Source organism: Ailuropoda melanoleuca, chromosome 11 (assembly GCF_002007445.2).
Source record: "Ailuropoda melanoleuca isolate Jingjing chromosome 11, ASM200744v2, whole genome shotgun sequence".
Classification (NCBI taxonomy): Eukaryota; Metazoa; Chordata; class Mammalia; order Carnivora; family Ursidae; genus Ailuropoda; species Ailuropoda melanoleuca.
The window spans coordinates 110,269,293-110,291,768 of NC_048228.1; the positions used below are offsets into that span (position 1 = coordinate 110,269,293).

Below are 22,476 nucleotides of genomic sequence, written 5' to 3' on the forward strand. Positions count from 1 at the left end.
GTGCGGTGAGCCGACTGTCGCCCTGAGTACTCGCGTCTGTCGGGAGCCAGGTGCGGTGAGCCGACTGTTCCACTGAGTACTCGCGTCTGTCAGGAGCCAGGTGCAGTGAGGTGACTGTTTATCACAGTTGGTACTCCCATTGTCGGGAGCCAGGTGCGGTGAGCCGACTGTCTGTTGCGCTGAGTACTCACGTCTGTCGGGAGCCAGGTGTGGTGAGCCAACTGTCTGTGGCTCTGAGTACTCGTATCTGTCGGGAGCCAGGTGCAGTCAGCTGACTGTTTGTCACACTTGGTGCTCCCATTGTCGGGAGCCAGGTGCGGTGAGCCGACTGTCTGTTGCGCTGAGTACTCACGTCTGTCAGGAGCCAGGTGCGGTGAGCCAGCCGACTGTCTATCCCACTGAGTACTCGCGTCTGTCGGGAGCCAGGTGCAGTGAGCTGTTTGTCACACTTGGTACTCCCATTGTTGGGAGCCAGGTGCAGTGAGCCGACTGTCTGTCGCGCTGAGTACTCACGTCTGTCGGGAGCCAGGTGCGGTGAGCCAACTGACTGTCCCACTGAGTACTCACGTCTGTCGGGAGCCAGGTGCAGTGAGCTGACTGTCATACTTGGTACTCCCATTGTCAGGAGCCAGGTGCAGTGAGCCGACTGTCTGTCGCGCTGAGTACTCACGTCTGTCGGGAGCCAGGTGCAGTGAGCTGTTTGTCACACTTGGTACTCCCATTGTTGGGGGTCAGGTGCAGTGAGCCAACTGTCGCCCTGAGTACTCAAGTCTGTTGGGAGTCATGTGGTGAGCCAACTGTCGCCCTGAGTACTCGCGTCTGTCGGGAGTCAGGTGTGGTGAGCCAACTGTCCCACTGAGTACTCGCATCTGTCGGGAGTGAGGTGCGGTGAGCTGTCTGTTGTCCTGAGTACTCCCGTCTGTCGGGAGCCGGGTGCGGTGAGCCAACTGTCGCCCTGAGTACTCAAGTCTGTCGGGAGCCAGGTGCGGTGAGCCAGCTGTCTGTGGCTCTGAGTACTCGTGTCTGTCAGGAGCCAGGTGCAGTGAGCTGACTGTTTGTCACACTTGGTACTCCCATTGTCGGGAGCCAGGTGCGGTGAGCCGACTGTCTGTCGCGCTGAGTACTCATGTCTGTCGGGAGTCAGGTGCGGTGAGCCAACTGTCGCCCTGAGTACTCAAGTCTGTCGGGAACCAGGTGCAGTGAGCCGACTGTCCTACTGAGTACTCGCGTCTGTTGGGAGCCAGGTGCAGTGAGCCGACTGTTTGTCACACTTGGTACTCCCATTGTTGGGAGTCAGGTGCGGTGAGCCAACTGTCGCCCTGAGTACTCGCGTCTGTCGGGAGCTAGGTGCGGTGAGCTGTTTGTCACACTTGGTACTCCCATTGTTGGGGGTCAGGTGCAGTGAGCCAACTGTCGCCCTGAGTACTCAAGTCTGTTGGGAGTCAGGTGTGGTGAGCCAACTGTCGCCCTGAGTACTTGCGTCTGTCGGGAGTCAGGTGTGGTGAGCCAACTGTCCCACTGAGTACTCGCATCTGTCGGGAGTGAGGTGCGGTGAGCTGTCTGTTGTCCTGAGTACTCCCGTCTGTTGGGAGCTGGGTGCGGTGAGCTGACTGTCCCACTGAGTACTCCCGTCTGTCGGGAGCCAGGTGCGGTGAGCCAGCTGTCTGTGGCTCTGAGTACTCGTGTCTGTCGGGAGCCAGGTGCAGTGAGCTGACTGTTTGTCACACTTGGTACTCCCATTGTCGGGAGCCAGGTGCGGTGAGCCGACTGTCCCACTGAGTACTCGCGTCTGTCGGGAACCAGGCGCAGTGAGCTGACCGAGCTTCGGGAGCACGGCAGGTGAGTGATGGGGCGTGCCTCTGGCCCCTGCAGGTACATCGAGTACATGTGTGACATGGTGGCGGAGGAGCCCATCACGCCCCACAGCAAGCCGGATCCTGGTGAAAGCCGTGGCCATGACGCCCGTGCCGCTGTTCAGCAAGCAGAGGAACGGCTGCAGGCCCTTCTGCGAGGTCTACGTGGGGGACGAGCGGGTGACCACCACATCTCAGGAGTATGACAAGATGAGGTAAGCTCGAGCTCAGGGCCTTGTTGGCCTGATGGCCGTCAGATTCATTCACTCTCCCTCCTCTGGGAGATGTGTGAGGGGAAGCCTGGCAGAGCTGCGGAGAGGTGCCGAGGCCACGCCGGAGGTTGAAGTGAGCGGGAACAGGTCTGTGAGCTTGTCCCAGCGGGCGGGCATCAGGTGTGGGAGGTTCCCGTGACCCGTGTGCCGAGGAGTAGCGTCTGAGAAGTCAGTTCCAGACAGCACTCCCCCTAGAATAATTTGGCAGGAAGACCAGCAGACTAAGAACGTGTGGATCTGAGCGTTGGTGCTTTAGAGGGGCTGGAAGTTCTTGCCAGAGCGCCTCAGCTTTCCAGGACCACTGCTGTCTGGAAAGCTGTGTGTGTGACTTAAGTGAACCTTTCCTCATCGTTCTGCCCTCTAGGGATTTCAAAATCGAGGACGGCAAAGCAGTCATTCCCTTGGGCATAACTGTGCAAGGGGACGTGCTTATTATAATCTACCACGCCAGGTCCACTCTGGGAGGAAGACTGCAGGCCAAGGTACGTGGACGCTCAGGCCACCCTGGGCTGTCAGTCTGTGGGCTCTCGTGGTTGGTTCTCGGGCCCAGTGTCCGTGAGAATGGCCTCGTGTAGCACAAGGCAGAGGGGATTTTAGCCCGAAACACCCAGAGTTCCCCATCCTGCGGGATGCTGTCTGCATGGGGCGTCTGCTGAGTTATGGCTTTGGGGCTGCCCTACCACAGACCCCGAGAAACTTCTTGTTGGGAGGGCGCTGTCCCACCATCTGTGTCCACAGCACCTGGAGCTGTGCACGCGACTGTCAGAGCCTGTCAGCCGTGAAGTGAAGTGTGTGTCTGCAGTATGAGCGTGTGGCGTCTCCTTCCCAGCTCCAGGCTCTCCTGTCTGCACTCTGTTCACAGGTGGCGTCCATGAAGATGTTCCAGGTCCAGTTCCACACGGGCTTTGTGCCTCGGAATGCAACTACTGTGAAATTTGCAAAGTATGTGGGTGTCACACGTAGACGAGGCCAGGAGGGTCACGTGCACAGTGCCCACCTGCTGTGCACCCCCTGGAAATGAGGCCGTGGGCTGGACACTGCTGGGGCGATGCGCCTGGTGCTTGGCTGGGTCGCCCCACTGAACTCCAGTCTGGGGTCTTTCGCCATCTCTGAGCGGGCCCAGTGTCCAGTATGTGGTGCCTCCATTGGGCCATGGTGGCTGCCGCTGTGCACCTTGGTGACCTGGGGACTGGCCTGGTGCATTTCTTACTAGAATTTAGCTGTTTACACACTGGATGTGGTACAACCAGCTGAACAGGTGTTTATTGCTTTTTAACACACAGAGTACCTAGTATGTGCAGAGTCCTCTGTTAGGCACTGAGGTCGGAGATAATTAAAAGAAGTTTACCGTTTGCGGTTAGAGACAAAAACAGAAATATATACAACTGTCTTACCCAGAGCTTTAGTTTCTTGTGTTCCCAGATTCCTTATCTTGTTAGAGTAATGCGTAAGGGCCTCCCACACACACCGGGCCCCCAGTCCCCGGTGGGTATGCGCACCTTGTATTTGCGGCAGAGGTGCTCAGATAGCGGGACAGGTCTGCACTGCGGGCGTTTGAAGCAGAGAGAGAGCCCGTGCAGGCGGGGGAGAGAATTCAATCAGACGCTCCACCCAGCACGAACCCAACGCAGGTCTCCATCTCACGACCCTGAAGTCACGAGCTGAGCTGAAACCGCGAGTCAGATGCTTAACCACCTGTACCACCCGGGCGCCCCAGTGGGCATTTTGATTCTAGCTGGTGTTCTTTCCCCTTTGTCTCACACGCATGCACACCTACCACCCAAGCAGAAGTGTTGTTCCGGGGGTGAGAGGAGAGCTGGTGGAGGGACTCTGGAAACCACTGCCTACAGCTGCCCAGGACCTGGATTCTCCAGACCCATTGCCCGTCTCCTAGCCAGTAAATAAAGGGAATATTAGGACCCAGCCCTGCAGTCCTGGGAGGACTCAGCTCTGACCGTCTGGGTGCCGGAGGACCAGGGAGTGGCTACCTCTGACATGGGGACTGACGTGGGGGCTGGAGAGAGGGCATTTTTCCCCCATACGTCCCAGTATGCAAGCACAGAACTTGACTGAGCTGCGCTCTCAGGCCTGCGCGTTACTGTGTGTGCGATGCTTCCACAAACGGATTCTGAATTAAATAAGGAGAAAGTAAGTGGTTGAGTTGCCTGATTGTTGCAGGAAAGTGTGTGTCTCCTGTGGGCAGGATCCATTTTGCAGAGAGGCCGTTGAAACAGAATAGCTCGAGAAAAGAACTTGGAGCAGCGTTAGCAGGTCCATCTTCGACGAGACCTCCTGTCACCGAGGGAGGGTCCCCAGTGTGTTTAAATGGGCAGAATTGGAATTCGTGACACAAGGCAGCATTTTTGTTTCTGAGCCAAGCATATTGGCCCGTGGGGCCATCCAGTGAGGCCTGGGCCTTATGCCCTCCTGAAGTGCAGGGCGGGGTCGTGGCCCTGCTCACAGACCCTCATTGTTCCCTCACCGGCCTGCTGGGTGAGCTGGGCAGGCCCAGCCCCGGAGGCCATATTCGGGGACCAGCCAGGGCGGGGAGGTGGGGATGGGTGGCCACCAGCGTGGTGCCCAGAGCTACCCCCAAGGTCCTGTGGCCCCCGGAGTTGAGCCTGCAGAGGTCATGTGCTCCTTTGTGTGGACCCCTGCCTTGCTCCTTCCTTGTGGATGGGGGTCTAGGCCTCCCCTGGTCCTTACTGGCTGCTGGACTCCCCCTTGACTGACGTTGCTGCCTCGGGGCTGACCACCGTGGTTCCCACGGAGCCACTCCTGCCTGGCGGCACGGTGACCTGTGTTGTCTCCTTGTTGTGGGTTCCTGACTTAGGAAGAAAGTGCGCGGTGGCCCCTGGGCTGGGAGCAAGCAGACAAGTTGACAGAGGGTTCTGTGGCCTGAGATCCTGAGGAGCTCCCCTCCTCCCCACGTTGCCCCAGCAAGAGGAGCTCGGCTTCAGGCTGTTCTTGCCCACACAGCTGCTCTGTTGTGTTTCCTCCCTTTGCACAAAGGTGATTTGGAGGAGTGGGAAGGATTGAAACCAGTGGATGTTCCATGTTAGGGTCACACGTGCTTGCTAATTTTATTTCTTGGAGTCCACGAAAGTAAGACTTCGAGTCTGCCCCGGGTTTTCCACCTGGACTGACCACCCAGTCTGCCTCCATGTCTGCGGCCCTACTGCCTGGTGGCTTTGTTTTGTTTTGGATTATGGGTGCCCCACGGACATCACAGAGGACCCAGGGCCCCTCCTTCCACAGCTTGAGTCATTCAGGCACCTGCTGCCCCTTTTGAAACAAGAAGTGGTGCCCAGGGATGTTAGGTGGCCTAAGAGAGGGTGCAGCCTGCTGCCCAGCTGACGAACAGGGCTTAGCAGTGCGGTTTGTGAACTTGTCATCAGAGAGGATCTTAGGGAGCATGGGGGGAAATGCTGGAATCCCTAGAGAGGAGCCCCAGAATTGGAGTTCAGTGACCCGGCAGCCACAGCCTCCACTGCCAGCCCCACAGGTGATGCCTACACACCCGGTCTTGGCATTCCTTGTCTTTCTCCTCTCCCGCCAGCCATGAGCCCCGGCTGCCGTTCCCCGGCCGCCCTCCCCCCTCTGCAGGGCACTCTAGAGGTCTTGGTTTTATGGGCACTTGTGAATACTTCGGGATTTTTGCTAGGGTGGACAGTGTCGTTTTATGGAAACACGCATTTAAGATCCCTGAGTGCCCGATCTGAATCAGGAGACCTGAGGGGTGAGGGCCGCCAGCGCTCCTGCGGCAGGGGGCAGTGTCCCTGCTGGCATTCCTGGCCCGGTGAGCACATGTGCCATTTTGTGTTCACTTTCTGGTTAACACGGGGTGACTGACCCACGAAAGTCCTTCTTAACTGGCATCTGGTGTCCCCCTTGCAGGTATGACCTGGATGCCTGTGACATTCAGGAGAAATACCCGGATTTATTCCAAGTGAACCTGGAGGTGGAGGTGGAGCCCAGAGACAGGCCCAGCCGGGAGGCCCCACCCTGGGAGAGCACCAGCATGAGGGGGCTGAACCCCAAAATCCTGTTTTCCAGCCGGGAGGAGCAGCAAGACATTCTGTCTAAATTTGGTGAGATCTTTGTTTTCCAAATACATAGCAGGTGGTGCTGCCACCACCGGAAACTCCTGGGGCCTGGGCTTGTGCCCATCCCTGTGTCCAGCTGTGCACGGGCATAGGGAGGCCCAGAGCTCCAACTTGGGACCTTCCCCGACACCAGCTTTCACACCTAGCGTGCTCGAATTTCCCGGATTCATGCCGCCACAACTGCTCCCATACCCCCAGGACCCTGGGCAGCCCCTGCCCTGGGGGTCATCATGGGCCTGCTGGGAAGGTCGGGTTGGAGTCACTTGGTATTTTCAATGCACCTGGAAGAAGTCAGGGCTTTGTTCTGGACCTGCAGGGGACAGCGGGGCAGATAGTCCCTCTCCGGGTTGGTTGTCTCGTGAGCAATTAGAAGAAAGGGGTGCACGCAGTCCATCGGTGGGCAGGGCTCATGGTCTCACGTGCTACCTGCGACACAGTCGTCTTCGTGCTCTTGGTTTGTGTGTTTTACATTCTCTTCCCTGAGAAGTGTGTGTCTGCACACGTGGCATGGGGCAGCATCCAAGCTGACACTGGGAGCTGCTCACAGACTGGACCCTCTTTGCTGGTCAGTGCAGGTTTCCCAGTGCTTCGGAATCCGGTGTCCGACCGTGTAGCCTGGATGCTCCGTGAGACACTTTGCAGCCCAGGGCCCCTTGGTCCCTGGCCAGCTGCTGCAGGCGGTGGTGGCATTCTGGGCTGGGCTCCTGACGCGCCCTTCTCCCTGGCAGGGAAGCCAGAGCTCCCCAGGCAGCCCGGCTCCACCGCTCAGTACGACGCTGAGGCAGGGTCTCTGGATGCTGAGCCCACGGAGTCTGATTCACCGCAGAGCAGCAGCACGGACCCCAGCCACTTCCTCCACACGCTGGATTGGCATGGTGGGTGTGGGGCACCACCAGGGACCTTGCGCCCCAGAAGCAGCTGATCCAGCCTGGCATCTGGCAGGATGTGCTTGGTTCTCACCTGTGCATTTTCTCCCCTTTTGGGCCTGAACGCCTCCCCTTGGCTCAGCCGTTTCCAGGCCCTCCACTCCTTGGCTTCTGGCAAGGCCTCACTCTGCCATCCTGTCTGCTGTGCTTTTCTTTTCAGAGGAGAAAGACACGGGGACGGGCCCAGGTCAGTTTGCCAAGGAGAGTGTGTCAGCCCCAGCCAAGGACGCAGGTGGGAGTGAGCCTTCTGATGAGGAAGCAGCGACACTGTCAGCTGAGAGCAGAGACGCGGCTGACGAGGACACGCCCGGCCCGGCAACGAGGGCGCAAGAGCGAGAGCTGGGTTTTGATGCGGCCACGCCAGCCACACCGCAGGAGCCCACGCTGCAGGAGGACAGTGTCGACCTCCTGGGGCTGAACTCCGAGGCGGGGCTGGCACCCCCCATGCAGGCCTGCGGGGCAGCCCCCAGTACTGCCGACCTGCTCAGCCGCCTCCTGGGGGCCCCCGACCCAGCTCCAGAGGTCCCCCCAGGTGATCTGCTGGGCGGAGAGGCCCCCTTGCTCTTCTCAAGCCCGGCCCCTTCCTTGAGCGCGCAGAGCCCACCCCGCGAAGGGCCGGCTGCAGTTGGTACGTTACTCCATCCAGCGTGGGAATAGAGGGTAGGGTTTTAGTCGTTTGGCCTTGCTGTCAAGATGACCTGGGATGGACGGGGTGGGGTCAGTGCTTGGCCCCTCGGCCTCCCGCTGGAGGAGCAGCCCCCAGCCTGCTGCAGGAGGCGGCTGCTCTGCGGGTCAGACTCCTGAGGCCCCTCTCGCACTCCCGTCCCAGGAAGTGCTAGCCCTTCGCTCTCACGGGCTGCCTCTCCCGGGAGAGTCTAGGGCGAGGGCATCCTGGCGTCCAGCACCTTCTTGGAGTGGATGCTGCGTCTCAGCTTGGGTCTGAGGGGCCACGGCGCTGGCTGGGACTTGCTCAGCTTCACAGCGGATGCTTTGGGCCAGAGGCTCCTACATACCTCCACCCACTTTTCTGGGTGTCCTTCTGCAGCCGACCCGTTTGACCCTCTCCTGCTGCCATCTGGTCCAGACACCCAGCCCTGCTCCAAGCCCGACCTCTTTGGTGAATTTCTTAATTCCGAGTCTCCTGCCGCCGCCCCTGCATCCTTCCCCTCCGCCCACAGCGCCCCACCCCCAGCCTGCAGCACCGACTTCCTGCACCTGGGTAAGCGCTGCAGTGGCCTGGGGAGGTGGGCGGCGCAGTCACCTGCCGTAGACCCTTGGCCGATGGGGGGCTGCCGTGGGTTCCCCCTCCCCTGGCAAGGTGACACAGCCTGCAGCTGTCCATCCCATGCACTCTGCAGCGTCTTACTTTTTTATTATTTATTTATTTATTTATTTAAAGATTTTATTTGACACGGAGCACAAGCAGGGGGAGCAGCAGGCAGTGAGAACCAGACCCCCCTGCTCAGCAGGGAGCCCAATGCAGGACTCCATCCCAGGACCCTGGGATCATGACCTGAGCAGAAGGCAGATGCTTCACCGACTGAGCCGCCCAGGCCCCCTCTGCGGAGCTTTAGAGGAGGGTAGAAGGCAGTTTCTAGGGGCATCAGCACACGGCTGCGAGTCTGTGGCTGGCCACGGGGTGGGAGGTCTTTGTAGACACTTGTTGCTCCATGAACAGCAGCTCTGCTTGCTGACCCCCTTGTCCAGTAGGTTAGTTCCGTGACCACGTGACACGTCCATGGGCCCCTGAGGAAGGAAGAAGTGGGTCAGTGTGGGCCAAGCCCAGTGCAGCTCCCTGGGGACCCTGGGGATGCGTGAACTCAGCCATGCTCACACGTGAGGGGAGACAGAGGGTACTCTCCCAACCTCCCACAGAGGGGGCTTGTGGCTGCCTGCCCCCACGAGGGGATACCCCAGATGGCGCTGCTGTCTTTCCAGGGGATCTACCGGCAGAGCCTGGCAAGATGACGGCCTCAAGCAGCCACCCGGATCTGCTGGGGGGGTGGGAGGCCTGGGCTGAGGCGCCGGCCCCCGTACCTGCTGCAGAAGGTACGAGCCCAGCCCCGTGGAGGCCAGTTCTCGGGTGGGACCCCACTCCCAGAGAAGGAGCGTGGGCCAGGAGGGCTCGGCAAGAGGTGACGTCAGGGGTCCCTGTAGCGCTCCTGGGTGGTGTCCTGTGTCCCACAGTTCCTCTGCCTCCTGGAGGCCCCTGGGGGTCTGTGGCACGGGTGGCATCACAGGGCCACGCCCCGTCCTCTTGGGAACGCTCCAGTAGTGAGCTGCCAGGAAAGGCCTGTGACCCGTGTCCCCTCCTGTACTCACTGACGTGTTTGCCCAGGAGCAGCCCTGGCCGAGGCTCTCCCTAGGGCCGGACGGTGACTTGAGAGGTACTGTCTCTTGACTTGCATTGTTTCATCAGGAAGAAGGTCAGCTGTTACTTTGCAGGTTTTTAGTTATTTGTATTTCTTTCTTTACAGAGGTAATTCAGTTTTTTAAGATGTTATTTTTGTACGTATTTATCTATTTAGAGAGAGAAGGAACGAGCAGGAAGGGCAGAGAGAGAACTGCAACGCGGGGCTGGGTCTCAGCCCTGAGATCATGACCTGAGCCCAAACCAAGAGTCAGATGCTCAACAAACTAAGCCGCCCCGGCACCTTTGGAATTCAACTTATTTAAAATGGATTTATGAGAATTTCTTATATAGGAACAGCTACCACTTGTACCAGCTGTATAGCGTTCCGTCATGGTAACGCCTTCAAACCCCAGTGTCTCACCTTTAGAGTACCGTCCAGCTTCTGCCCTTGGGAGGAACATCATAAATCACGTTCACACTTGACATGCGTTCTGGGAAGTGGGACTCCAGGGTCAAGGCCATGTGAATGGGTAGGCTAGCTGCTTTAAGGCAGCATCTCTGGCTGCGTGTACGGCCGTGTCTGGGGCTGGTGTAGGCTCAGACACTAGCTGAGCACGGCCTCAGGAGCGTCCCGGGGATGCACCTTCTTATGCTCTCTGCCCTTCTCCAGGTCCCTTCTTCTCTCCAGGAGGCCAGCCTGCCGCCCCCGGCCCCCCAGCCAGCTGGACCAAGTCTCAGAGCCTGGACCCATTTGCAGACCTCGGTGACCTCAGTACTGGCCTCCAAGGTGACATGTGGGGCCCAGAGCACTGGGAGGAGGCGTAACCTGTGTGGCCCCTCTCCCCTTGCAGGGGCTCAGGAGCCAAGCTAACACGGGAGGCGTCAGGCACGTGTGGGCCGTCTGGGGAGCAGGGACTTGGAGCCATGGAGGGATGGACAAGACGCCCCCACCCAACACTGTGCCTGCTGCCCTTGGCCTTGAATCTCCTGGGGAACGTGTGCTCGCAGTCCCTCCCGTCTCGTCCAGACGCATGTGGGGCATTGACTGTTGAGACCATGAGTATCTGAGCGGGTTCCTTATCCTTTGGCAGTCAGCTGGCGGGTGCAACTCCGTGCCGGAAGCAGTGTCTGCTGGGAAGGCTCAGGGCAGTGGGGGCTCAGGAGGCAGAGCTCTCCTCCCACCGCGGCTTTGTGGCCGCTCCCCCAGCCCCTCACGGCATCTGGTAAACCTTCAGTTTGGTTTGGAGGCAGATATTCCTTGGTGCTAGGAGAACTCTTGGCACCTTGTACTTTCTTGTTCCCCTGTCGTGATGTGGATTGGGTCTACAGGACCACCTTTCCTCCACCGGCTCACGTCTCTGCTCTGTTGGGGCTCGCTCTGTGTCTGTCTTGTTGAACCCCTGTGGCTTTCCTAGTTTGAGTAGTTCCTGGCATTTCAGGTTGCGTTGTCTTTCTGAGGGCATTCCTGGGAGTTTGGGTTTGCCCTTGACCTTCTGCACCTGTGTGGCCTGTGTCTCTGGCCACTCACACGGGTGGGGGCGGGGGCGGCTGCCCAGAGCCTTCTTGCGGGGGCAGGACCTCTTAGATCCCTAGTAACCCATCCTTGGGCTGGAGCCTGGCGCTCAAGGCAGTACCGGGGCCCTAGGCCCTCTGTCACATGCCCTCAGGAAATGGGATCCTGATGAAAGCGGATGGAAGGGAAGGAGAAATAGACAAAATCAGACTCTGGTTGTAGATGTCAGACCCCTCCTGACAAGTGATCGAGCCTCTGGACGTGAGGTTGGCACAGCGATGGAGTTGCTGGGGGCGCCCCCTGCCAGCAGGGCCCCATGCTCCATGGCGTTCCCAACCCTCGGCACTGTCTGCGCAGACCACACCCTTTCCCAGGCACTTCTGGGCTTTCATGGAGACTGGTGGTCTCCCGACCACGTGGACTGGAAACTAGGGACTGCAGGATAACCATTCAGTCTTCACGTGCTTCAACGCTGAACAGTGAGTGGGTTACTTAGGAAACAGAATGGTGTACTAAACCTGGTGAACGTGGACACGGCATGGCTGAGCTGGTGCTCACGGCCTTCTCATCAGCATCAGGAGCCCTCCCTTCAGGGTGTCTGAAGAGATAGCAAAATGAACCCAAAACAAACAGAAGGAAGGAAATAATAACCAAAATCCGTGAGGTAGAAAAGTGATGAAACAAAACCTGGTTCTTTGAAAAGATCAAGAAAGTACCCGGCAGGCAAAGCTCCACTGGGACAGACAGAAAAGGCTGATCACACAGAGACATGGGCCCGTCCCCGCAGATCCCGGGGACCGCGAGGGTGCACGGCCATGGGCACTAACACTGGTCACGTCCTCATAGCTGGTCCCCGCAAACCACCATGGGGAGCCTTTTATGAGAACATCCCCGTGACTGGAAGGGAAACGAGTTCACACTTGAACGTCCCCCAAAAAGGGACTCTCCAGTCCTAGGTGGGGAATTTCATTGGAGAATTTTACCAAATGTTTCAAGAATTCATACGAATTCCCCAGTGTCTTCCAGGAAATAGGAAGAGGAGGGACTGTTTTTCCATTGATCTTATTAGGAAGCCAGTGTTACCCTGATACCAAAATCGGAGTCTGTACAAAAACAGGAAACTGCAAGGTGTAGCTACGCCCCTCACGAGGGCAGACGCAGACTGAGCAACACAGCAGCATGGAGAGCCGCCCTCACTCGGAGAGTCGTGCACCACAGCCATGGAGGGTTTATTCCAGGGACGAGGCCGGTTCGCCGTTCCACAGCTGGGTGACGGTCTGCCACGTCACGGGGCCAGCAAGAGCAGTCGGCGCCCCGGCCAGCAGCGCAGGGAGGACTGCTCGTGGTAGGCAGCGTGGGCTCGTGCGCCGGGGCTGCAGGCGCGGAGCCGGTGAGGACAGCCAAGGCCGTGGCAGACGGAGAAGCAGAGCCGTCACGAGTGTGTGGGTTCCGCACGGCTCCTCCCGGGAAGCCCAGTGAGGCTTTCACAGACAAGGACGAGCTCATGGTGACGTTTATTTGGGAAGCCAGAGGACCTCGAGTGGCTGAAAGATCTGTAACGGAACGGGTGTGGGAGGCGTCGCGCACACACACAGCCCCCCCCCCAGCTTTGGGCTTAATGTTGTAGCTGCTGAAACCAGCACTGCCTGGTGTCGGAGCCGAATAGAGCAGGGGACCCACAAGTGGACCCGCACACGCAAGGCCAGCGGATTTTTGACAGGTGCAAAACCACCGCAGACGGTGCTGGAGCGATGGGCTGTCACAGGCAGAAAAGTGACCTCACCCTCATCCTCACGCCTCACACGCCGGGGGCTCCACACTGGTGCCGGACTGAAGCGTAAACACTAGACGCTTCAGTGCCTGGAGGAGGACAACATGGAGGGGAAGGTCTCTGGAACCCAGGGCGTGGTTTCATGTCACCACGAACCACAGTGGAGATAACAGTGCGTTGTCCGTCATCATCACAAAGTTTGCTTCACTGAAGACTGAAGGCTGGAAAGACGAGCTACGGACGTAGAAAACACGTGTTTGAGCCCCGTGTTTGCTCTAGAACTGACACTGGGGGTACATAAGCACAGCCACAGACAAAAAGCCGTCCGCTCACGATGTGGGAGTGGCGTGTGGGGCACCCAGCACAGGGGCCACCTGGCCGGGGGCCACCAGGGGTGTGGCGTGGCCACAGTGGAAGCTGTGTGGGTGGCCCCAGGTGCTGGTGGGGGTGTGAGATGGTGCGGGCGCTCCACCACAGAGCCGGGCGGTTTCCAACCAAAGTGAGTGTGCAGCGACCAGGTATCCCAGAGTCGTGGCAAAACTTCGTTCGCGGTGTTCGTAGCAGCTTTGTAACTGCCCAAAACCAGAACCAGCCCTGAGGTCCTCCCGGGGGCCTGGGATTGAACACACCGCGTTGCGTCTCGGCCACAAAATGCTGCTCAGCAATAAAAGGAGCAGGTCCTGCTTGAGAAGCACCAACGGCAGAGCTGATACTCTTGATTCCGCCTCTAGAACATTCTTGGAATGACGGTCCGGGGCGGGGGCGAGGTGGAAGCAGATGAGCGTTGTGATCTGGTGCTTACATGCATCTGTGCGTGTGCTCGCTGCAGGCGTGTGCGCACACACGCTGGTGTGCATCCATCTGTGTACGTGGTGGTCATGCGTGCACACACACGCTGGTGTGCGTCCATCTCGTACGTGGTTGCCGCGTGCACGCACACGCACACGCACACACACTGGTGTGCACACATCTGTGTACGTGGTGGTCATGCGTGCACACACGCTGGTGTGCGTCCATCTCGTACGTGGTTGCCGCGTGCACGCTGGTGTGCACACATCTGTGTACGTGGTGGTCATGCGTGCACACACACGCTGGTGTGCGTCCATCTCGTACGTGGTTGCCGCGTGCACGCGCACGCACGCACACACACTGGTGTGCACACATCTGTGTACGTGGTGGTCATGCGTGCACACACACGCTGGTGTGCGTCCATCTCGTACGTGGTTGCCGCGTGCACGCGCACGCACACGCACACACACTGGTGTGCACACATCTGTGTACGTGGTGGTCATGCGTGCACACACACGCTGGTGTGCGTCCATCTCGTACGTGGTTGCCGCGTGCACGCGCACGCACACGCACACACACTGGTGTGCACACATCTGTGTACGTGGTGGTCATGCGTGCACACACACGCTGGTGTGCGTCCATCTCGTACGTGGTTGCCGCGTGCACGCGCACGCACACGCACACACACTGGTGTGCACACATCTGTGTACGTGGTGGTCATGCGTGCACACACACGCTGGTGTGCGTCCATCTCGTACGTGGTTGCCGCGTGCACGCGCACGCACACGCACACACACTGGTGTGCACACATCTGTGTACGTGGTGGTCATGCGTGCACACACACGCTGGTGTGCGTCCATCTCGTACGTGGTTGCCGCGTGCACGCGCACGCACACGCACACGCTGGCGTGCACACATCTGTGTACGTGGTGGTCATGCGTGCACACTCACGCTGGTGTGCGTGTGCCGGCTGGCGCCGCCCAGCTGTGTGAGCTGGGACCCCGGGGCCTGCAGGTGGCTATGCGTCTGTTTCAAAATCAGCAGTTAAAGAAGCAGCTGTGCATTCTGAGGGTGAGTGGGGATGCAGTGCCTGTGCTTGTCCCCACGTGCGTACACACTGTCCCCCAGCCCCTGTGGACGTGAAGGCCTCGAGACGGCAGCCATCACGTGTTTGGACACTCAACCCATTGTGAACTGTCTCCCCAGGCTCGTCGGCTGGATTTGCTCCTGGGGGTTTCGGCCCCAAAACAGCCCCCCCTCCCACGGGCGGCAGCTCCTGGCAGCAGACAAGTCGGCCCCTGGCCCAGGGCACCCCCCGTGCCCCCCAGGCCAAGCCACCCCCAAAAGCCTGTGCACAGCCGAGGCCTAACTATGCCGCCAATGTGAGTGTGATCGGCAGCCGAGAGGAGAGGGGGGTCCGCGCCCCCAGCTTCGGTAAGTCCTGCCTCGGTCTCCTGTGTGTGGCTTTTTCAAGTTCCCTGTGACGTAGTTACAGCAGCGCCCTGCCCTGTTTGTCCAGCGCATGGCCCGACCTCGGAAAGAGCGTTCAGTGAGGCCCAAGTCTGTTCACTCAGTGCGGGCCCCTGTGGAGGTGGAGGGGAATGCTGTGGCCAGGACATGGTGGCCAGGCCCACACTGTCCCGGAGCCCGCAGCTGTGTTTGTTGGGACGGCACAGCCACGTTGACCCCAGAAGGTGACGCATGTCAACCCAAAGGGTCGTTGAGCTGGAAACAGTTCTGCGGGCTGAGGGCTGTGATGCATGCCGAGTGGAGATGGGCAGGCCGCCCGTTTCTGACTAGAAGCGACCTGGCTGCTTTTCTTCCAAGGCGTCATGGCAGCACCTCGCGCCCTGGGGTGGGTCTCGCACACTGTGCACCCGTGGGCAGGGCCCCAGCATGCTGTTTGTTGGCCAAGCCTCCGTTCTCCTGTAGGTCAGAAGCCAAGAGTGTCCGAGAGCGACTTTGAGGACCTACTGTCTGACCAGGGCTTCTCCTCCAAGGCCGATAGGAAGGGGCCCAGGACCATGGCCGAGATGCGGAGGCAGGAGCAGGCAAGGGACGCAGACCCGCTCAAGCTGAAGGTGAGGGCGGGCTGGCCCCACCCACCTCGTGAGGCTCCCGGACCCAAGAGGGTCCGTCTTAGTCCAGTGCGCTCGCGGAGACAGCAGCTCCTGTTTGGACCTGGGTGCGCTGTTGGACGTGGTGCAGGCTGGTTAAGTGCAGCTCTGGAGACCTGACCACATGTGACCCCAGACAGGGCACGGGGTGACGAGGGCCATCTGCTGTCCAGGCTGGCCTGAGACACAGCACCGCCGAGTGGTCGGGGGGCCCTCTCTGCAGAACGGGTTCACTGCGCAGCTCTGCGGGCTGTCTCGTCCTCTGCAGTGTGTTGCCAAACCCAGGGAGTGGTGTCGACTGACAGAAACTGGGGTGTCGGGTCTGTGTCCGGGCCGAGCATCTCGCGGTCAGAGCCTTGCTCTGTGTGGTGGGTAGTGTGGGGCCGTCGGAAGGATGGTCAGCGGCTTTGCAAGCGGGGGGGGGGGGGGAGGGCCCGGTCCCCCCTCCGCCGTCGCCCNCAGCTCCTGGAGTGGACCGAGGGCAAGGAGAGGAACATCCGTGCGCTGCTGTCCACCCTGCACACCGTGCTGTGGGACGGCGAGAGCCGCTGGACGCCCGTGGGCATGGCCGACCTGGTGACCCCAGGGCAGGTGAAGAAACATTACCGCCGTGCTGTGCTGGTGGTCCACCCAGACAAGGTGAGTGCTGGGCAGGGGTGGGGGGAGGATGGGGTGCCGGGAGCAGGTCTAAGGCCTCCTCCCCCCTGGTCCCGCCCCCAGGCCGCAGGGCAGCCCTACGAGCAGTACGCCAAGATGATCTTCATGGAGCTGAATGACGCGTGGGCTGAGTTCGAGAGCCAGGGCTCCCGGCCCCTCTTCTGAGCCCGTTGTGGTCGAGGTTGTGCGTGTGGCTCACAGAGCCGGAAGCTGCTGAGCTCGACCTCCAGGGTCCCATCCGTGGCTGTCATGGCGTGGGCTACCGTGGCCACACCCGGATCACTGTGCCCACCATACTCAGTGGGCCTGGAACAGACGCCGCTCCCCGGCATGAGAAGAAAAAGCATTCCAAAGCCTCTGATTTTCCTTTTCTTTTTTTGGTCCCAAAGGAAATGTGTTGATCACGCTGCCCCCATAACTGTCACAGTTTGTGATTCATTTCGTTTTGTCCAGTGGCCATGGCCTCGAGAGCGCCTCTGCTCGTGGTGGAGTGCGCCGCTCAGCTGTGCTGCCCTGAACCCCGTGCGTGAACACTCCCTCTGTGTGTGATCAGCCTGGCGACCGCCTGTACATAATTAAACTATTTTCTGATGACGCTTGTCTTGGCGCCGTGTGACCTTCTCTGCACAGCGGTGCCATCATTGGGCTGGTGTCGGCCCCGACCACGGAGATGAGTGCAGGAACCTTGGCTGGCGAGCAGCGAATTCGGGCCTCTGTGGGCCTCTGGGCAGCGTGGCTTTGGGTCTACGGGTCGGCCCTCACCATGAGCACCGGACAGGCCCCACGGTCACTGCACGTGCCCAGAACAGACACGCCAGTGCTGCCCTGTGTCCTCGTCCCGCTGGGTCCTCCCTCTGCAGAGGGGGCGGACACGGGCCCTTCGGATGCTGCTGTGGAGGGAATCCAAAACGAGAGCTTTCTTTGATGAGAAGCCTGTTGAGGAAGCGCCGGGTGTTCGGTCCCACGCGGTCACTGTGTGTGCGGGCTTCGGGCCTTGGTCAGAAGTGACTTTAGAAGCGCCTGGGGTCACCCTGCTCCTTCCCTGGGCTGGCACGGGCCGAAGCTGCCACTCAGTCCGGTCAGCGCTGCAGGCCTCGAGACCTTGTGTGTGGTCGGTCCCTCTTTACAGAGTCCAGTGCGATGCCGGAGAGAAGGAGGATTCCGTGGACTGGAGGGGTGCAGCCTCCGTCCCGTGTCCTGTTGCGTGGGTGGGATGCAGGAGTTGGTGTGGACTTGAACCCTCGGTCAGTTTAAGGCCTGAGTGTGGACCTGGGCTGCTGCAAGCCCAGCAGCAGTGTCCCCAGAGAGGCCTCACCTAGCATTGGACACTCTGGAAGCTCAGACCCCACCTTCCCCGCCAGTGAGCACGTTGGCCCGAGACGCACCGGTCCTGTGGGTGTGTGGCACGCGAGGCCTGGGGCTCAGAGGACAGAGGGGCTTTGGCCGCCTGCCCTGGTACCCTAGCGGGTCTTGTACCAGCAGGACCAAACCAGAGGTGGAGACCCCACCTGCCCTCCGGCCCGTGGGCTTGGCCCCACCTCTCCCCTCCTGGCACCCCCGCAGCTCTGAGTCTGGTCTGGGGAGGGGGGATGGGGGAAGGTGCGTCGGGGCCTCGCACAGTCCCTTTGCAGAGGTGACGGGCTCCCACGGTGCACCGAGAGCTCCCACGGTGCAGCCAGTGACTCAGGCTGCTGCGGGCAGGCTCCCTGTGTTTGTTACGCGTTCGCTGCTATTTTTAGTCTCCAGCTCTTTTAACAAATAATGAGCAGCCTAAATAGCTTCAGAGATTTCACATCAAAGCCGCTCTGGATCCTCTGGCACCAGGGCCAGACCCGCCAGGAGCTCCTGCCCAGCCCGTGCCACCCTCTGGGGCCTGCAGCATCCCACCCGCCGCTTACCTTCTCCCTTTGACACTGGCCCTAATTTACTGTCTTGGAGTGACATTCCAGAGGTTTCCACCTGCCCGGCCCCTAGAGCTCTTAGCCTACAGGCCCTGGATCCAGTGTGGGGGCTGCTCCAGTGCCCTGGCCTGTCCCCTGACTGTGGGGCCACAGCAATGAGTAGTCAGGAGCCAGACTGTCGTGGGCCTGGGGTGGGGTGGAGGAGCGATTCCGCTGGCACCACAGGGTTCCTGCCTGGAGCTGCCTCCCCAGGCTGCCCCCATCTATAAACGCAGGACCCCATGCCCCCACCCCCAGTGACTGGCGTCCTCAGGGCCATGGACGGACACTGCTCTGCTGGGTGTGTGGCCCACACAGGACATCCCCACGCCCCCCTCCCTGCCTGCTCTCAGGCAGTGGGTGTCACCCCTGCACCCAGGAGCCAGTCAGCCCCGTGTCTGGGGTCCTGGCCGCGGAGTTTGTGGATTTGTCTTTGTGCCTAGTGACACGTCCTCCTTCCTGCCAACACCTGCTGTGTGTTTCTTGCGGCTCCTTGGGGGTGGTCCCTGTGGTTCCCGTGCAGGGTGGGTCTGAGAAGTCTTCCGTGTTTCCCTGCCAAGGGGGCTCCTTCCAAGTCTGGGCACACCCTCAGGCAGCGTGGCCTCAGGCAGCGTGGCCTGTGTTCTTGGCTCCAGTTGGAAAACAGCCTTGAGGAGCGCCTGCCTAGCTGGCTCAGTCGGTGAAGCGTGCGTCTCTTGATCTCAGGGTTGTGAGTTTGAGCCCCAGGTTGGGTGTAGAGATTACTTTGAAAAAATAAAATCTCTAGAAAGGGAGAAAGAAAATGACTTGAGTTCTGTTTCTGCTTCATTTCTGGCTGATGTCCATTTTGGGGAAATAAATGCTCACTCAGTGAATAATTACTGAGCTCCCACCCCTCCAGTGCCTGTGGCCAAGTCCGGGGGCCTTTCTGAGGGGCACGGTCCAGCTCAGTGGCCCTGGTCGCCTGCCTGGTCACTCTGCCTGGGGCCCTGGAACAAAGGCCCTAGTCCGGGTCCTCCCAGGGTAGATCTGTCAGGCCATACAGGGCACTGGAGTGACAGGGTGTGTCTGCTCGTCCTGCCTTTCCTGGCCCAGCTGCCATGGAGCCGAGTCCACTCACTCTAGGGTCTCTCTCAGAGACCTTCTGGGACCCCACCCCATTCCCTGCAGCCTGTAGGGTGACCACTGGGGCCTCAGGCCTATGTCCCCGGATCTGCAGAGGGTCCTAGAAGATGCACCGCACCCAGGACTGTGGGGCTGAGAATCCTGGGCTAAGAGGGACCCTCTGTCCTGTCACTAAAGCTAGCTTGGACCCCCAGCAGATGTGGGCAGACCCCAGCGGTGCCAGGGGTACTGCCAGGAGCAGCCTGGGGCAGGCAGGCCGGAAGGGGAGTACCTTGGCCACCAGGAGGGCAGAGCAAAGATGTGCACTCACGTGTCTGGTGTTTGTGTCCAGCCAAGCCCTGAGGCCCACGCACTCCGGCTGGGAGCACCTCCTGGGCGGCGAGGAAGGCCTGGCAGGGTCTCATGCGAGACAGACTCTGCAGCCGCACCTGCCCTGCCCACTCCTGGGTGAGGCCCCTGGGGGAGGAAGACCCCTCCCCCACCCACAGCAGTGGGAGGCTTCATTTGGCCTGGAGGGGTGGGGTGGGGGAGGGGCTCGGGGACCCCCAGAGGCAGCCAGAGAAGTGGCCACAGCCCCACTCAGCCCAGCTGCATGGAAGCCTGAGAGCCGGTTCAACCAGGGTTGTTGATTGCACGGGTCAGGGTGGAACAAGGGTGTCTCCAGGTCAGATGCGGTTTCCTTGGAGGTGGAGAGGCAGGGCTGTCTCCGAGAGGAACTGAGTCCAGTTGTCCAGACCCAGGTCATGGCTGGCCCCCCGTTTGGAGCCTCAGGGCAGGGGAGGAGGTTCTTGCAGGTGGACCCACGCTGTATGCATGTCACTGGGGCTGACGATGTCTGCTGTTTGGACAAACACCTTTCTCTGCTCCATCATCGGGGGGTGGGGCTGTTTGGCTCTGTGTCCCTTGGAATTCTGTGTCCCCCCCAGAGGAGCCGCCAGCCTCTCCACGGGCCCCTATACCCTGTTGGTTTGGACACGGGCTTCTTGCCAGGGTGCACGCACGCTCACACGTGTTCATGTGCCATCTGCTCCCTGGGCACACACCTTGCTGACCACCAACGTGAGGGCAGGACGGAGGCCCTTCCTTGGAGCTCGGGGGGCGGGGGGCCTGAGTCCAGAAGCTGTCAGGGCCCTGGGTCATGTTCTGCAGGGACGGGGATGGGATTGGCCTGGGTGGCGTGAGCCCTTCCAGAGAGGCAGCCCCCGGCAGAGCCTGGCTGGCGAGCATTCACTGCCAGAAAAGACCTGGGAAGGACAGGAAGGTCCTGCGTCATGCCAGTGTGGTGACCTTTGGACAGAGGGGGCTCTGGTGCTGAGCTCCCAGGCTCTGTTGCACCCTTCACACATGCAGGCCTTCGGGGCACCGTCAGAGCCAAGAGCGTGGACCACGCCCCGGCTCTTCTCCAGCTCAGGTGCAGGCGGGACACCGGTCTCAGAAATGGAGGGACTGTCCACCCCTGCCTGCCATGGTCCCAAGGACTTCTACTAGGAAGGCCCCCACCCATCTCTCGGCAAGCTGTGCCCTGCGGTTGGGGGACTGTCCTGGGCCCCAGTCTGGTGGGGAGAGAGATGTTGGGGGAGGGGAGCATCCAACTGTGGCCAGCCCAGCCCTCCCTGCTGCTCCAACAGCCCCACCACCCACTCTTGGCCTCCTTCCCCCAGGGTGGCCCCTCCACACCTGCAGCCTCGACTGGACTGCCTACCTAGGGAACCTGTTTCCTTGCCCATAGTGGGCTCTGCAAGCAGGGTCCCTTGGCTCTATTGTCCCCCAACCCCGAGCTGCACCCTCAACCCTGGTTCTGCCTGACCCCACAGCCAGCATTCACACCCATGTCCAGGTGGGTCTGACCCTAGCAGACACTCCTCCAGCCACAGCCCCTGGGCTGTTTGCCCTGGGGAAACCGTGTGGGCTGGTGAGGGGCCTCTGGGATGTTGAGGGCACAGGGTTGGGGTGGGAGACCGGCCAAGTGGATGGCTATCCATCAGCTGTCCACAAGGGCTGAGGTCAGTGTCAGAGTCTGGGCCTCCATTCAGTCCTCGTCCCCCACTTTGCACCCCTTACAAGCCACACGTCCTAGCTCCAGGCTCACCCGCTGGGTGAAGCTGCTGGGCGGGAGGGCATGAGGCCGGTGCTGGCCAGGGGCTGACGGGTCAGTGGAAAGGGGACGCCTGTCCTCAAGGACGGGCTCTGCTGTGTGTCGTCATGGCTGGAGGCTGAGCCAGGGGGTGCAGCCCGGGGCCCCCGCCACAGCTCACATGTTCAGCCACCTCAGCGTCAGGCAGGAAATGAAACCGTTGCCTGTATGAAGTCTACCAGCTGCCTCTGATGCAGCAAAGTCTGACTGACCAGACGGTCCCCAGACCAGCAGCCACCCAGATGCCCCAGGGGAACGGGGTGGGGGTGAGCCCCTGTCACGGCAAGCTGAGGACACACACGTCCCCAGAGGTCACAGAAGGAGCCATGGAGCCTGGCGGCCGCATCTCCCCCACACCCAGCTCCGGGCCAGCTCTGTCCAGGCCTCTGTGAAAACAGGTGGATGGCCGGGCCACCGCCAGGCCTCCACCCTCTCAGGCCCTGCTTACCCCTTCCCAGGAGCTGGAGAGAAGGGGGCAGAGACACGTGGAAGGAGCTGTTGGGGAGACTCTGGCTGGAGGGGAGGACACCAGTGTGCCCACGGTTAGTCCTGCCCTGGCTGGCGGAGTGTCAGGTGCCATGTTGCGAGCGGGTGAGTGTGGGATGGCTGGGGGCCTCTAGCCTCACCTGGGGGAGAGGCTAGGAATTGGGGGGGTCCACAGCTTGGACAGGGTGTGGCACTGCCAGGGCAGCTAAGGGGCCACTGGAGGACAGTGCTACTTGGGGAGGTCCCCTGCGCTGCCCCCAGGCCCTGACCTAGGATTGCCTCCACTGGCCACCGGGGACAGGGCCCAGATTGGATCATCTTCCTGGACACAGGCCCCTGGGACAGGTAGGAGGGGTAGGAGGTGGTTCCAGACAGCCAGGCCCCGGGCAGGCTGAAGGCTAGGACACCAGGCCTCTCAGGGGGCAGGGCCCACTCCAAGGCTTCCTAGCACCCCG

The 22,476-nt window shown here is 60.6% G+C and overlaps 2 protein-coding genes across 3 annotated transcripts in view; both read left to right on the plus strand.

Moving 5' to 3' along the window:
- The window catches only part of GAK (cyclin G associated kinase), a 57,611-nt gene extending 40,656 nt beyond the window's left edge, over window positions 1-16,955 (plus strand). The window contains 14 exon segments of the mRNA XM_034672249.1: window positions 1,873-1,933; window positions 1,935-2,068; window positions 2,490-2,607; window positions 2,988-3,067; window positions 6,023-6,216; window positions 6,960-7,106; window positions 7,318-7,785; window positions 8,203-8,376; window positions 9,096-9,206; window positions 10,181-10,297; window positions 14,790-15,017; window positions 15,516-15,664; window positions 16,163-16,339; window positions 16,421-16,955. Of these exon segments, the coding sequence (XP_034528140.1) occupies window positions 1,873-1,933; window positions 1,935-2,068; window positions 2,490-2,607; window positions 2,988-3,067; window positions 6,023-6,216; window positions 6,960-7,106; window positions 7,318-7,785; window positions 8,203-8,376; window positions 9,096-9,206; window positions 10,181-10,297; window positions 14,790-15,017; window positions 15,516-15,664; window positions 16,163-16,339; window positions 16,421-16,522 (2,260 nt within the window). The 3' untranslated portion in view covers window positions 16,523-16,955.
- Window positions 10,740-14,783, plus strand: LOC117804477 (cysteine-rich PAK1 inhibitor-like). Of its 2 annotated transcripts, none has more exons than XM_034672277.1 (2): window positions 10,740-13,762; window positions 13,850-14,783. In XM_034672277.1, exons 1-2 carry the CDS (start codon window positions 13,538-13,540, stop codon window positions 14,573-14,575), a joined length of 951 nt encoding a protein of 316 aa, XP_034528168.1. In that variant the 5' UTR covers window positions 10,740-13,537; the 3' UTR covers window positions 14,576-14,783. The 2 variants fall into 2 exon arrangements, with proteins under 2 accessions (XP_034528168.1, XP_034528167.1); XM_034672276.1 differs by having other exon boundaries at window positions 10,740-13,653.
- Window positions 16,956-22,476: the final 5,521 nt, after the last annotated feature.

What these genes read in the sequence shown, in the direction of transcription:
- LOC117804477 (XM_034672276.1), top strand. Translation starts at nt 13,538, where the DNA reads ATGACGGTCCGGGGCGGGGGCGAGGTGGAAGCAGATGAGCGTTGTGAT. An exon ending in ACACACGCTGGTGTGCATCC is followed by an intron (nt 13,654 to 13,849) that starts ATCTGTGTACGT and finishes TGGTGTGCACAC; the next exon opens with ATCTGTGTACGTGGTGGTCA.